The 13250-nt window shown below is 41.9% G+C and overlaps 1 protein-coding gene across 3 annotated transcripts in view; it reads left to right on the forward strand.

Annotated features, from left to right (window-relative positions):
• PTPRT (protein tyrosine phosphatase receptor type T) overlaps positions 1–13250 on the forward strand; it is a 1117000-nt gene that overhangs the window by 903558 nt on the left and 200192 nt on the right. For all 3 annotated transcript variants that reach the window (XM_070051826.2, XM_051846098.3, XM_051846094.3), the window contains exon 13: positions 4768–4804. In XM_070051826.2, the coding sequence (XP_069907927.2) occupies positions 4768–4804 (37 nt within the window). The remainder of the gene's footprint in view (positions 1–4767; positions 4805–13250) is intronic.

Consider the following 13250-nt stretch of genomic DNA (forward strand, 5'->3'; position numbering starts at 1 on the left):
GTTTCAACTCTAACATCACACATAGAGCATGAGTGAGGTTAACAGGATGGATAAATGAAATTGTACTGTACTTTACCAGCATGCAGTACAGACTTAGAAATAGGATGAGAGAGACAGCACAGCAAAAACGCACCTTTCTGTTTTCCTTTCCCCAAAGCGTTATTCCATCTGAGCACAAAGAATTCCCTGTTTGTTGACCCGACTGGGGATTTTGGACATGCGCACCTTGGCCAGACTTCCTGCATGACCGAACTCAGTGTCCTACACATTTTGGACTTGCTGATAATTCAGTTGCCCTGAAGGACTAGAAAGAGTGATCTAGGGTTTTGCTTTTCTGTGATGAGTTCTACAAAAACGACAAATTGGTTATGAGGTTTAAGTTGTCACGAACTTGGGAAAAGTGAGCAGGTTAGCTTTGTATTGTGAGAGTCGGAAAGAGTCAAGAATAAGAAAACCCACACATAGATGACAGGAAACAGACCAGTGCACAGGGGTGGTGGGGGATGGCTCGTGTGCATGCACCTCTGCAAAGGAAGATGCTTCCAAGGGAAGTTAGAACATCCTCACAAATGATGCAGCCTGCAGAAGAAGACAGTCGGCTAACCGTTGACAGCTGTCCAGGATCCCCTTTAAGGAGCCATATTTCAAAGAAAACATCCTCAAACTGACAGAGTAATGTTCCCCGCACAGGTGGGAGACCTTTGGGGTGCTGGTGGTGCTGGGTGCTTTCATCTGGTCCTGTTACAGCTGTGTGTGTGCTTGGTGAAAACTTCATCAAACTGTATCTAAGATTAATATACTTGTCTTTGTATCATATACTTCAGATTAAGTGTGTTGCAATGACTAAGATTGATACATTTCCTTTAGGACTTACCTTGAAATGCTTCAGTTTACATGGCAGTTATAAGAAAAGTCATACTCTGCTTTATTCATGTAATATTTTCTCATAGATTCTTTTTTTTTTTTTTTTTTTTTTTACAGGCAGAGTTAGACAGTGAGAGAGAGAGAGAGACAGAGAGAAAGGTCTTCCTTTTTCTGTTGGTTCACCCTCCAGTGGCCACTATGGCCGGCACATTGCGGCTGGCATGCTGCACCAATACGAAGCCAGGAGGCAGGTGCTTCCTCCTGGTCTCCCATGCGAGTGCAGGGCCCAAGGACCTGGGCCATCCTCCACTGCACTCCCTGGCCACAACAGAGAGCTGGACTGGAAGAGGAACAACCAGGACAGAATCCAGTGCCCTGACCAGGACTAGAACCCAGGGTGCCGGCACCAGAGACGGAGGATTAGCCTGATGAGCCACAGTGCCAGCCTTCTCATAGATTTCATTACAAGTTATTATACAGGCCTCACAGCCATTTTTTGTTACCAGATTCATGATATCCCACAGTGTAGACAGACCACAACATCTGCATTATGCATGTGTGGAGAGATAAATTGATCCTGATGTCCACCTTTATAAAGAACACTGAAATCAATACTTTTGAATATGAGAATATTTCAGCAAGTCCATGGAAAATAGAATTAAAAATTAAGTTCATTTTCATGCAAAGAACTTTTAAAAATTCATGCATATGAGAAGTTTTCACAAAGTTCATAAGAAATGTGCATTTCTGAATTTTGTTTTATAAAATAAAATAATTATCTCTTTTTAAAAGAGACACTTTCAGCATTAAGAAGAAAAGGAAATACTTATTCCAAAGGACACGTCATGTCAACCCAACCTCCTTTCTTTAAGATAGTTCTTGAGATAATAGATTAGGAAAATTCAGGAGACAGATGATTATTTTAAATGACCTTGATACCACTCTCAAGCTAATTTTTGTGGGTAAATACAATATATACAAGTTGTGCAATTGAAAATATATTAGCACATAAGCAATTGAGGAGATTAGTATCCAGTTCAGAAATTGCTATGAAGATGAATGTCAACCTAAAAGAAAGACTTATTACACACCACAGGATTCTACTGTTGGCATTTGCAAGCTGCTGCCTATATTAGTGTACTACCAAAAGTTCATGGAAAATGGATTTTTAAAATAAGTGTATTTGGGGCCAGCACTGTGGCACAGCAGGTTAAAGCCCTGGGCTGAAGTGCTGGCATCCCATATGGGCGCCGGTTCTAGTCTCAGCTGCTCCTCTTCCGATCCAGCTCTCTGGTATGGCCTGGGAAAGCAGTAGAAGATGGCCCAAGTCCTGGGGCCCCTGCACCCAGGTGGGAGACCTGGAGGAAGCTCCTGGCTTCAGATCGGCGCAGCTCCAGCCGTTGTGGCCATCTGGAGCATGAACCAGTGGATGGAAGACCTCTCTCTTTGTACCTCTCTCTGTAACTATCTTTCAAATAAATAAAAAGGAAAAAAAATAAGTTTATTTTGATACAAAATTTTTCTAATCCATGCGTACATGCATTCTTCAAAAAGGTCATGGAAATGAATATTATGGGAAAAAAATGCATGGACTTCCAAATTGTGAAATATACTTAACTTTTAACCCCATTTTACACAAACCTTTTCAAGCAGTCTGGTATTAATGATTTGGGTTAAGTTAGAGGAAAAAATATTTTCCCAAAATTCCAGCTGGTGGAGAACACTGTGATAGGATGTAGTAACAGGATCAGCCAAAGATAGAAGTCAATAGTGGAAAACGTGACTCTGTACTTTGGTTCCAGATATCCAACTGCATTTGTATATTTATAGTATATATTTACATTTCTATTTTTGGTTGGAGTGGGTGATGAAATGCTAGGATGTTGGCTATGTTAATAAAAGCCAAGTGTAAGTAAGGAAAATGGTGACAGTCTAGGTAATCATAATCTAAACCACACATAGACTCTTCTTGTTTTAGCCACTGCACAATAAGAACAAAGTAGAGATTGCCACAGGCTGAGTAGCTAGGATGACTCAATAAACTTGAACTCTTCTCATGCGAGGAGTTGCTGAGGGGAATCCTAATGAGCCTGGCAACCATCTTTCAGTATCAAGCTATGTTGCTTGCACAAGAAAGGGCATACTCTTAGGCATGGTATCAAGATCACTAAGGATGATTATAGGACTCCTACTGGGCTTAATGGAAGTGAGCCTTTAGCATAGAGGGCAGTGTGTGGACAGAGGAACCCTGCTGTAGACATTACCATTCCTTCTCCACTCCTGAGTACATGGAAGACTCCATTTCCCCACCGTGCTGAAATCATCATGGCCACGTGACGGGCTCTGTCCAATGCAGCATTACTGGAAGTGATAGTGTGGCTTCTGACTTAAAGCTTTTGATTGTCAGGGCTTGACTCTTTGGCATTCTTTCTACTTCTGTTAGAATGGATGCACCAGCCTTGGTCTCTGAGTGCTTAGACTATCTTTCACCCCCCTACTCACCTCTCAGACCAGTCACACATCTACACTGGATATGCAGTTTGAGAGGGAAATAGGTGGCAGGTGTTGCGTGGCACAGCAGGTAACCCTTGCTTGGGAAACCTGAATCACATCTAGGACTCTCTGGTTTCAAGTCTCACTTCTGCTTCCAGATCTGGCTTCCTACTGATGCACACCTTGGGAGGCAGTGTATGAGGGCTCAAATACTTGGCTCCCTGCCAAGAATGTTGGAGACCCTTATTCAGTTCATGGCTCCTGGTTTTAGCTTGGCCCAGCTACCTACCTATCTACATCTGTCTCTCTCTCTACCTCTCTGCACTCCTACTTGCCTCCCTTCCTCTCTCTGTCACTCTGACTTTCTAAACTAATAAATGAGTAAACAAAAGTTTTTTTAAAAAAGTCTTTGTTGTTTCTAGCCACTGAAGTCTGTGGGTTTTATTACCATGTCATAACCTTTTCTATCCTGATTAATAAGTATCTACAAGATGCAGCAGCCAACTAAGCATTAGATTCCTGAGACGATTTTGATTCAGTGACTCACACATTTGGATTCTTTGCTTTTTACTTTCATTGCTTATTGCATTAAGACTGTTGTTGGGGTATATGTTAGTCTACAAGACTTTTCAGCCACCTCCAAGGGTCTCCTGGAAAATGGATCCTAGTGATATAGTCTAAAGATGATTTTCTTCCTGAGCACACACACTGTAACTCCACTGCAGTTCCAGAAATATTACAAATTTATAGAATTTATTCACATGTTAAGCAATAATCAGATAATTTATCCAGCAAAAATTCTATTGCCATATAAACATATTTACATTATTTATCAAGGCTATGAGCCCTCCCAGCTGAGATGTCAAAGTGAATTGTTGAACATGAACTCTGTGGTTTGATTCTCACACAGTTCATATAGACTGGACCATTGCTTTGTGCCCCTTTATTCTGTACCTCAATGTACAAGTACAATGTACAATTCTGTGCTTAATGTACAAGTGAATTCTTGCCACAACAGTTTCCCAAGGATGACCTTGTCCCATCTGGTAACTCCTGCAACTGAACAAAGCACATAGCATAATGCATCGTGCCTTCTACAAACCTGCTAGGTGCTGGGCAGTATCTGCTTGATACGTTTATAAAGTGGTTCTGTCTAGGCAAGAAGTTTATGAGGTGGTAGAAGCCAGGAAGTGAACAGAAGAACATATGTACCTAGCCTGAGAGGAAATAAAGAAATGGAATTAAAAGGCAATTCAAATGGGGAAGTAAAATGGAAAGAATAAATTTTAAATTATACTTAAAATACATATGCATGCATATATATGCAAATATGTATGTATATTTTTCTTTATATAACAACTTTATGTAACCCACAACTGATTAACTGTTGCCTCATTTTTTTGTCCACAGGAGACCAAAATCAACTGTGTTCGTCTGGCTACGAAAGGTATGTTGGCCTGTCCTTGTCTGTCTTCAGCTGTTCTATAGCCATTTAAGTATTTCTTCCTCTAGCTATGTAGGAAAAATGTAGACAAGAGTGACTAAAACAACAAGAAATAATTGTTATCTTCATTGGCATCATTTGCATCTAGACTGTACATCCAAACATATACATATTAATTGTAGTGCCCACAGCCTAGTAAGAGCTCAAAACATATTTCCTAGATGGATACAACAATAGATGGACAGAGTAGTACATTAATTGATAGAATGACTACGATTTTGCTCAAATATTCTGTATGTTTTCATTGTTTTTGGGGGTATTTTTCTTTGAGCATGTCTGTTGGGCCCATCATTTGGGTTTTGTACTTTATTCAATTGGTACATGGCTTTCAAAAATGAGGTGATTAGTGTCCAGGCCTTTAATAATGAGAAAACAAACATTGCATTGTTATGTAGCTGGCATTTTCAACACTTATCCCAGAAACGAAGACAGCGTTGTTCAGGCTCATCACTTTTGTTTTCCTAATTATAATTGAATTGCCTGGCTCTTTCAGTTGGCACATGTTTCTGTTTATTATTCCTTTTAAAAAATCAATGAATGGTTTGTTATCATTTAACCTATTACAAGGTTGAATGATTATAAGCCAAGTTTATCTTTTTGTTATAGAATTGATATTTTTAAAAGCAATGTCCCCACACACACACCAAAATTTGGTTCTATTCCCTGCATTTATTGACAGAATATGTAGTTACATAGCTTGCTTCCAAGGAGATGAAAATTGTAAATATAAGTAGACAAATAAAGATAAACTATACCCAAGACAGTGACCCGCATGTGAATGTGTATCTACATGAATATATACACAAATATATATCCATACAAATAAAAACTTCTGCTCACATGGGTGGAGGAGGAAAGACAGAGATGGGGAGGATTTGAACAAAGAGAATACCCAAAGCTATTTGACACAATGGCACCCAAACCTCCCGGGTCTGACTTTGTAGCTGCTCATAGGTTAGGCACGAAAGGGACAATGTGGGAGGAAGGGAAGTCAGAGCTGCATGGGATCACTGTGATAAGAAGTCACCCTGATTTCACATAAGTCATAGAGGTTGGCGTGTCCCTAACTTGTTCCCTCTCAGAAATTCAGGCTAGTGGACAGAATGAGATAAAATACTCTCTGTGAGGCAAGAGAATTGATGGCCTGCAAACAAAAGTGACACAAATCACGGGCCCTGGCAGACTTTTCCGCTGAAGAAAACAGATAAGGTAGAAGGAGGAACACCATCAATTGGGTAGCACTAGTGCTCTAGACAGTAATCAGGACAGCAGGGTGTCTACAGCAGCCTGTTTAAACAGGCAGCTGAGGAGAGAAAGAAACATACAGAGAAGCTTCCTTCACCACGATGATATTTCATAGGCCTGGACAGCTTTTGACTTGTAGGCGAGGTAGACGTCAGTGCACGTGCTCTGCCTTCTGTGGGTTATATGGGACTCTAAGGTATAAGCCCTCCCAAAGTGTAGTGTCCTGGGTTGTATTTTCTGACCTAAGAATTGGGAACATGTGATCACACACACAATAGGTGCAAATGGGGACAGTGAAAGAATACTTAGAACTGTACATTTCTGACAAGTCCAGGATCATAGTCCTCAGATGCATGGAGTTCCTCCACCCTGGACTTCTCCAGAATTGCACTGCTACCTACAGGATTGTGGTTGCATTTTTTCTTCTTACCACTTATTGAACTCTTATTCAGAGTTAATCCCATGAGTATAAAGTAAACTGAAAATAGATCATTGTAAAAATTAAGAGGGGGAATAAGAGAGGAAGGAGGAGGAAGGGTGGGAGTATGGAAGGGAGGGGATGGTAGGAAATATCACAATGTTCCTAAATCTCTATATAGGAATTGAATGAAATTTTTTTACCTTAAATTTTTAAAAATTTGAAAAAAAGTCAAGAACTGGAATAGGAAAGTTCTACCTCTCTTTAGCATAAGGGTTTCTCCTCCTGTTTGACCTTCCCTTCAGTGGGGTGTGAGCACGTGTGTGTGTTTGACAGGGTGGGAATGCATGAATGAGTATGGATGCCCAGCTGGCAAAGCCCAGGCTGTTCTGAGAGATCAGGACATTGGGGATTCCAAGCAGCCACACTCCAGCTTCCAGTACAGGGAGAACCAGCACTTCATCCTAAAGAAACAGGGTTCCAGTACTTCCTGGGATGGAACAGATACAGCTAGGTAATGTAGAATGTCAGCTTGCCGTGGTTCAGGGAGTTGTTACCTCTCAGCATCACAGCAGATAAGAGGGATGTGTTAGGAATATAGAGACAGGGCAAAGAGACCTGCATTTGGTAAGTCTCTACTCCATGCCAGGTTCCATGCTTGGAGCATATAAGATCCCTTAAAGGAAATCCCTGTCTGAACCCATGCTTAGCTAATAAGAAGCTCTATCAAGGATCTAAAGCTGTGAAATCAACAGTTGATGCATCCCTTCCCTTCCTGATTCTATGCATCAAATTTCTTTTTGGTAGGCTTGCTGGAAACAGTATTCCTTTTAACAAGAAAGTACTGCGAATCCCTCAGGCCTCAGGGGTAGGTAGGTGAAGTCCTAGAGATGGGTCATCAGACCTTCTCCAAGCTCTTCCACCTCTCTGTCACCATGCCAGGTTCTTCACGGGTCTGCTGGCAGATGTCCAGCCTCTAGGGTGTGGTCACTTGTCAGACTTGAGGCCAGTGCTGTGGTGATGAAGCATCTGACCACTTTCCTGTCCCTAACCTGCAGAGTCCAGCCAGTGTCTGTGGTCAGCTCTGCGGATCCCACAGAACAAGACGGTTTTGGCGCTTGGAACAGCTCCATGCTCTGATTCAGGTTCACTCCAACTCAATCCCAAGCCCAGTACCTCTTAGGTTAGATACACACCTGGCTGTAGAATGTGCTACAACCCTCACCTTTCTGTAATGTCTCCGTTAGTCACTCTGGTTGTTACTGCATGCTTCCCAGTTTGGAGGGTTATAAGGACTTAGATTGGTTTCTAAGACTTCTGTATCCAAGTCATATATACCAGGTGGCTTAAAAAGCAGCCATTACTTTCTCACAATGTTAAAAGTCAGATGTCAGAAACCAAGGTGTCATCAGCATTGGTTTCTCCTGAGGGCTGTGAGAATGAATTGATTCTGCGGTTTGCTGGTGAGCATTGGTGTTCCTTAGCTTGTAGTAGCATCCTCTAGATCTTTGCCTTAGGTTTTCATGTCTTCTCCCTGTGTACAAGTCTGTGTCCAAGATTCCTCTTTTTATAAGGACTCTAGTCATATTGTTTTAGGAGGATACCCTGCTCCAATATGACCTCATCCTAACTTAATTGCATCTACAATGACACCATTACCAATAAAATCTGACTATTACGTACTGGGGGTTAAGACCTCAATGTAAGAATTGGGGAGGAGGGGCAGGACTTGACTAGCATTCAATGTATAAACAGATCTGTGAAGGTACAGCAGTGTTGTTATGGTTCCCAGTGGAATCTCTGAGTGTTGCCCATTTACAGTTTGAGCTTTGGAGATTTTAAGTGTGTGTAAGAAATAGGAACCAGTCTTGCCAGAGGGGGTCCCAGAGGTAGGCGAGGTTCTGATTTGGCTCATACTTCTGGCAGAAGTTATGTGAGGCTGTTTCAGGCGAGGAAGCCCATGATCCATGGAAGAAACCTTGGGCAGGAAGTTAATGTGGTAGGCTGGTCCTGCACGCAGACACCGTCTCTAATGGCAGGACCATTCCCAGAGCTCACATAGAGGTGAAGTATTATGTTCTGGCCCAAACATGGTTCTGCAGCCTGGATGGGGCTAGGTCTCCTGGGACAGGCACCATCAGTTTAGTCTGAGAGGAACTCTGATGAGGAGCCACTTCAGCTTCAACAGTCATTAATTCTGCTAATTTCTTGGCCAGATTTGGCATAGCAGGATGTCCCTTGCACATAGGTGATACTTGAAAAATACTTGTTAAAGTGAGTACATGCATTTGGACTTAGATCTCTGTGCTCAATCACCCTGAAACTTGGCCACAGGCTGTATTTAATCTTCTTCTGTCCATCCACAAAACATTTTTGAACATACCTTTTGCCAGTGATCTGCTGGATATACCTGTCCTCTGTAGAATAAAAATCCTGATTTGTCTGTGTTTGGGGTATAAATATCCCCCACAATGTCGAATTTCAACTTACCATTGGTGTAACAACTCGCACACACAGTGAGTGTGTATAAAGTTGACTGTAGGAACTGAGCACTTGGCTAAGGACTCTACTGCCTAGTTTGTTGTGAGGATCAAATGGTATAATTGCATATGTAAAAGTCATTTGTTAACTGTGAAGTATTTGGTGGGAGGACAATGGTTGTTACTAGTATGATGATATTTGTTTCCTTCTCACAGTCAACCCACTCACGAAGCATCTATGAGCACTGTGGTAGGGACTGAGGGTTTCTTGCTGAACCAGTAGATATGGTTTCTCTCCTCCAGTGAATCCAAATCTAGTGTGGAAACAAACATTAAGTGAATGATTATAACCAATAATGGTGCAGTTGTGGTTATCGTCAGTGCTTCCAAGGAGATGTAAAGTGTATTGTATGGGGACTGAAGTAATCGCGGGACAAAGTCCCAGGCAGCACTGGTGTGTGGGTGTCCATCTGGGTCTCTGCTTCCCTGGGACTGGGGACATATAGAAGACTTTGTGCCTTCCCATCCCTTCTCATCCAACACTGGGAATTACTTAGGACCCAGAGCAGAGGTGAAATTTAGGAGGCCACTGGAGTCAGGGTCAGCAGCTGTGGAAGGAGTTGTGTCACTAGCCCCACGTGAAGAGCCAGATCTTTGTATTTGCAGAAGATGTATGGAATGGATGCATATATCACTGTTGGGGGAGCAACTATTTTTTATGGGTTTCAAGGAAGAACTTGACATTGAAAAGCTCAGCTATGAGACTATGGAGTAGCAGTTGGGTATTTGCTAGTAGTAGGGTTGATTCTCAAATCGAGACAGACTCACTTTGAAAGCTTTAAGTACGGTCTTTTTCATGGATGGGGGCTGTGGTCACTGCCAGGAGCTCACATTCCTGTTTACCTTGTTTCTCAGCTGGTGTTGGCTATCATTGGCTTTGGCAATTTAGAGGACTTAGAAGAAGAGTTTAGTCATAATGATGGAATAGAATTTGTCAATAAACAGATAAAGATGAGTTAAAGACAGGATCCCTGGAAGCAGAGTTGAGGCAGGAGTCCATGATACACTGAGGGAAAGTGCTCAGGAAAATCTGAGAGGAAAGTGGAATAAAGCATGAGCAGAGGCTGATCCAGTCTCTCCTTGGGTAAAGTGAAACCTAGCAAGATCCAAGTAGAGTATAAATTCCTGCAACGTTTCCTGCCTTGAGGCAAGAACCCAGGATTTGTGTCACCTCCCCAGATCCATCAGGCTTTGCCATTTCTCCCCGCCTTTACACTTTCCTCCCAATCTCAGGAGGTTGCATAGAAGCGTCCCCATGGGCCTTGGCCAGGTCTCAGGAGAAAGCCACAGGTATAAGCCCTTAGCCCCAGTGCTCTCAGCAATTGGGGTACAGTGCACCAATCTGAAAAGATGAACTTGGTGTGGCATCAACAGAGTCATTCATATCCAGAGAATGTATTATGTCCTTGGACTGAGGTAAAGCAAAAAATGAATGGAATTATCTCAAGTCCAAAAGCTAAATGGACATTGCAAAGTTCTTTTCTTGTCCACTCTAGCCCTGGGAATTAATCTGCTCAGAGCAGTAGAGAAGAAACCTCAGTCAATGAATAAATAAGCATTAAGTTTTGGGTTTTCCCCAGAAACCTTTTATTTAAGGAATACAAACTTAATGCATTTCTGAAATACAACTTTAGGAACATTTTCTCCACCCTACCTGCCCTCTCGCCTACACTCCCACCTTTCTTCCTCCTCCCTATCCTATTCCCATTCTTATTTTTTACTAAAATCTATTTTCAATTAATTTTATACACATAAGACTAACTTTATCCTAAGTAAAGAGTTCAACAAATAGTATGAAAGAAAAAGAAAAAAAAACCTGTTCCTCAACAGTTGAAACAAAGGCTGTTCAAAGTCATCATATCTGAAGGTGTCAATTTAACTTCTGTAGATGACCTTTTAGGTGCTGTATTAGTTACTAAAGATCAGGAAGAACATGTGGCATTTGTCCTTTAGAGACTGGCTTATTTCACTAAGTTTATTTTCAAGTTACATTCATTTTGTTGCAAATGACAGGATTCATTTTTTCACCACTGTGTAGTATTTCATGTTGTACATATCCCATAATTTCTTTATCTGGTCTTCATTAGGCATTTGGGTTGATTCTATATCTTAGGAATTGTGAATTTAGCTGCAGTAAACACGGGGGTACAGATAACACTTTCATATGCTGATTTCATTTCCCTTGGGCAAATTCCCAAGAGTGAGATGGCTAGGTCGTATGGTAGGTCTATATTCAGATTTCTGATGTCTCTCCATACTGTCTTCCACAGTAGCTCTAACAGTTTACATTCCCACCAGCAGATTAGGGTACATTTTCTTCTATATCCTTGCAAGCATTTCTTGTTTGTTGATTTCTATATGAAATCAACATTGTGGTTTTGATTTGCATTTCCCTGATGGCTAGTAATCCTTAGCATTTTTTCATGTGTCTGTTGGCCATATGAATTTCTTCTTTTGAAAAATGAGTATTTAAGTCCTTTGCCCATTTCTTAACTGAGTTGTTTGTTTTTTTGTTGTTGTTGTTAAATTTCTTGATCTCTTTATACATTTTGATTGTTAGTCCTTTATCGGTAGCATAGTTTGCAAATAATTTCTCCCATTTTGTTGGTTGCCTCTTCACTTTGCTGAGTGTTTTTACAGTGCAAAACTTCTCTCTTTGATGTAATCCCATTTGTGAATTTTGGCTTTGATTGAATATGCCTCTGGTGCCTTTTCTAAGAACTTTCTGCCTATGCCAATGTCTTGCAGGGTTTCCCCAATGTTCTATAATAATTTAATGGTAGATCTAGGTCTTTGATCTATATTGAGGGAACTTTTTTTTTGACAGGCAGAGTTAAACAGTGAGAGAGACAGAGAGAAAGGTCTTCCTCCCATTGGTTCCCCTCCCAAATGGCCGCTACAGCCAGTGCGCTGCACCGATCTGAAGCCAGGAGCCAGGTGCTTCCTCCTGGTCTCCCATGCGAGTGCAGGGCCCAAGCACCTAGGCCATACTCCACTGCCTCCCAGGGCACAGCAGAGAGCTGGACTGGAAGAGGAGCAACCAGAACTAGAACCTGGTGCCCATATGGGATGCCGGCGCCACAGGCAAAGCATTAAGCAAGTGAGCCACGGTGCCGGTTGGAGGGGATTTTCATGTAAGGTGTAAGGTAGTGGTCTTGCTTCATACTTCTGCATGTGGAGATCTAGTTTTCCCAGCAACATTTGTTGGACAGACTGTCCTTGCTCCAGGGATTGATTTTAGCTTCTTTGTCAGATAAGTTGATTGTAGATGCATGGGTTGATTTCTGGAGTTTCTATTCTGTTCTATTTGTTTATCCATCTGTTTTTGTGCCATTACCAGGCTGTTTTAATTATAACTGCCTTAAAATCTGGTATTTTGATGCCTCTGGCTTTGTTTCTGTTGTATAAGATTGCCTTAGCTATTCACAGTCTCCTGTGTTTCCATATGAATTTCAGCATCATTTTTATATATCTAAGAGGAGTGTACTCTTAGATATATAGATGTATTTTCATTGGCATTGCATTGAATCAGTAAATTGCTTCAGTAGTATGGACATTTTGATGATATTGATTCTTCCAATCCATGAACATGGAAGATTTTTCCATATTTTGTGTCTTCTTCTATTTCTTTCTTCAATGTTTTGTAATTCTCATCATGGAGATCTTTGATGTCCCTGGTTAAATTTATTCCAAGGTATTTAATTTTTTTTTTCAGATATTGTGGGTGGGATTGATCTGTGGGGAGCAATTCGGACTAGACTAAGTTACTGGAATTAAGACTTATTCTATGCATCTGCTCTCCCACAATATGGCGCTGGGAGAGAAGAAAACAGCTTCTACCCAGCTGCCTCCAGTTCAGCCAATAAACTGTAGGACTTGCTCCTGATTGGAGGAGAGCAGCGTACTCGGCGTGTGGGCAGCCAAGTTGGGATTGGCAGAGGAGGACTATAAAGGAGGAGAGAGACAGCATGCACCAGGAACATCTAAGGGAACACCTGTGCAGCCCCCGAGAGAGCCGGCCGGCGGTGTGCCGCTCCCCTGCGGAAGTGGGGAATGTGGCCAGGGGGAACTGCCCTTCCACGGAGGTGGAAGGGATAGTAGCCAACCCGGGAAGAACCAGCAGCAAACCCGGGGAGGGCCGAGCAGACAAAAGAACAGCGCAGGGTCCTGTGTCGATCCTCCACGA

Source organism: Oryctolagus cuniculus, chromosome 11, assembly GCF_051225735.1.
Source record: "Oryctolagus cuniculus isolate XC-2025 breed Fujian yellow rabbit chromosome 11, ASM5122573v1, whole genome shotgun sequence".
Lineage (NCBI taxonomy): Eukaryota > Metazoa > Chordata > Mammalia > Lagomorpha > Leporidae > Oryctolagus > Oryctolagus cuniculus.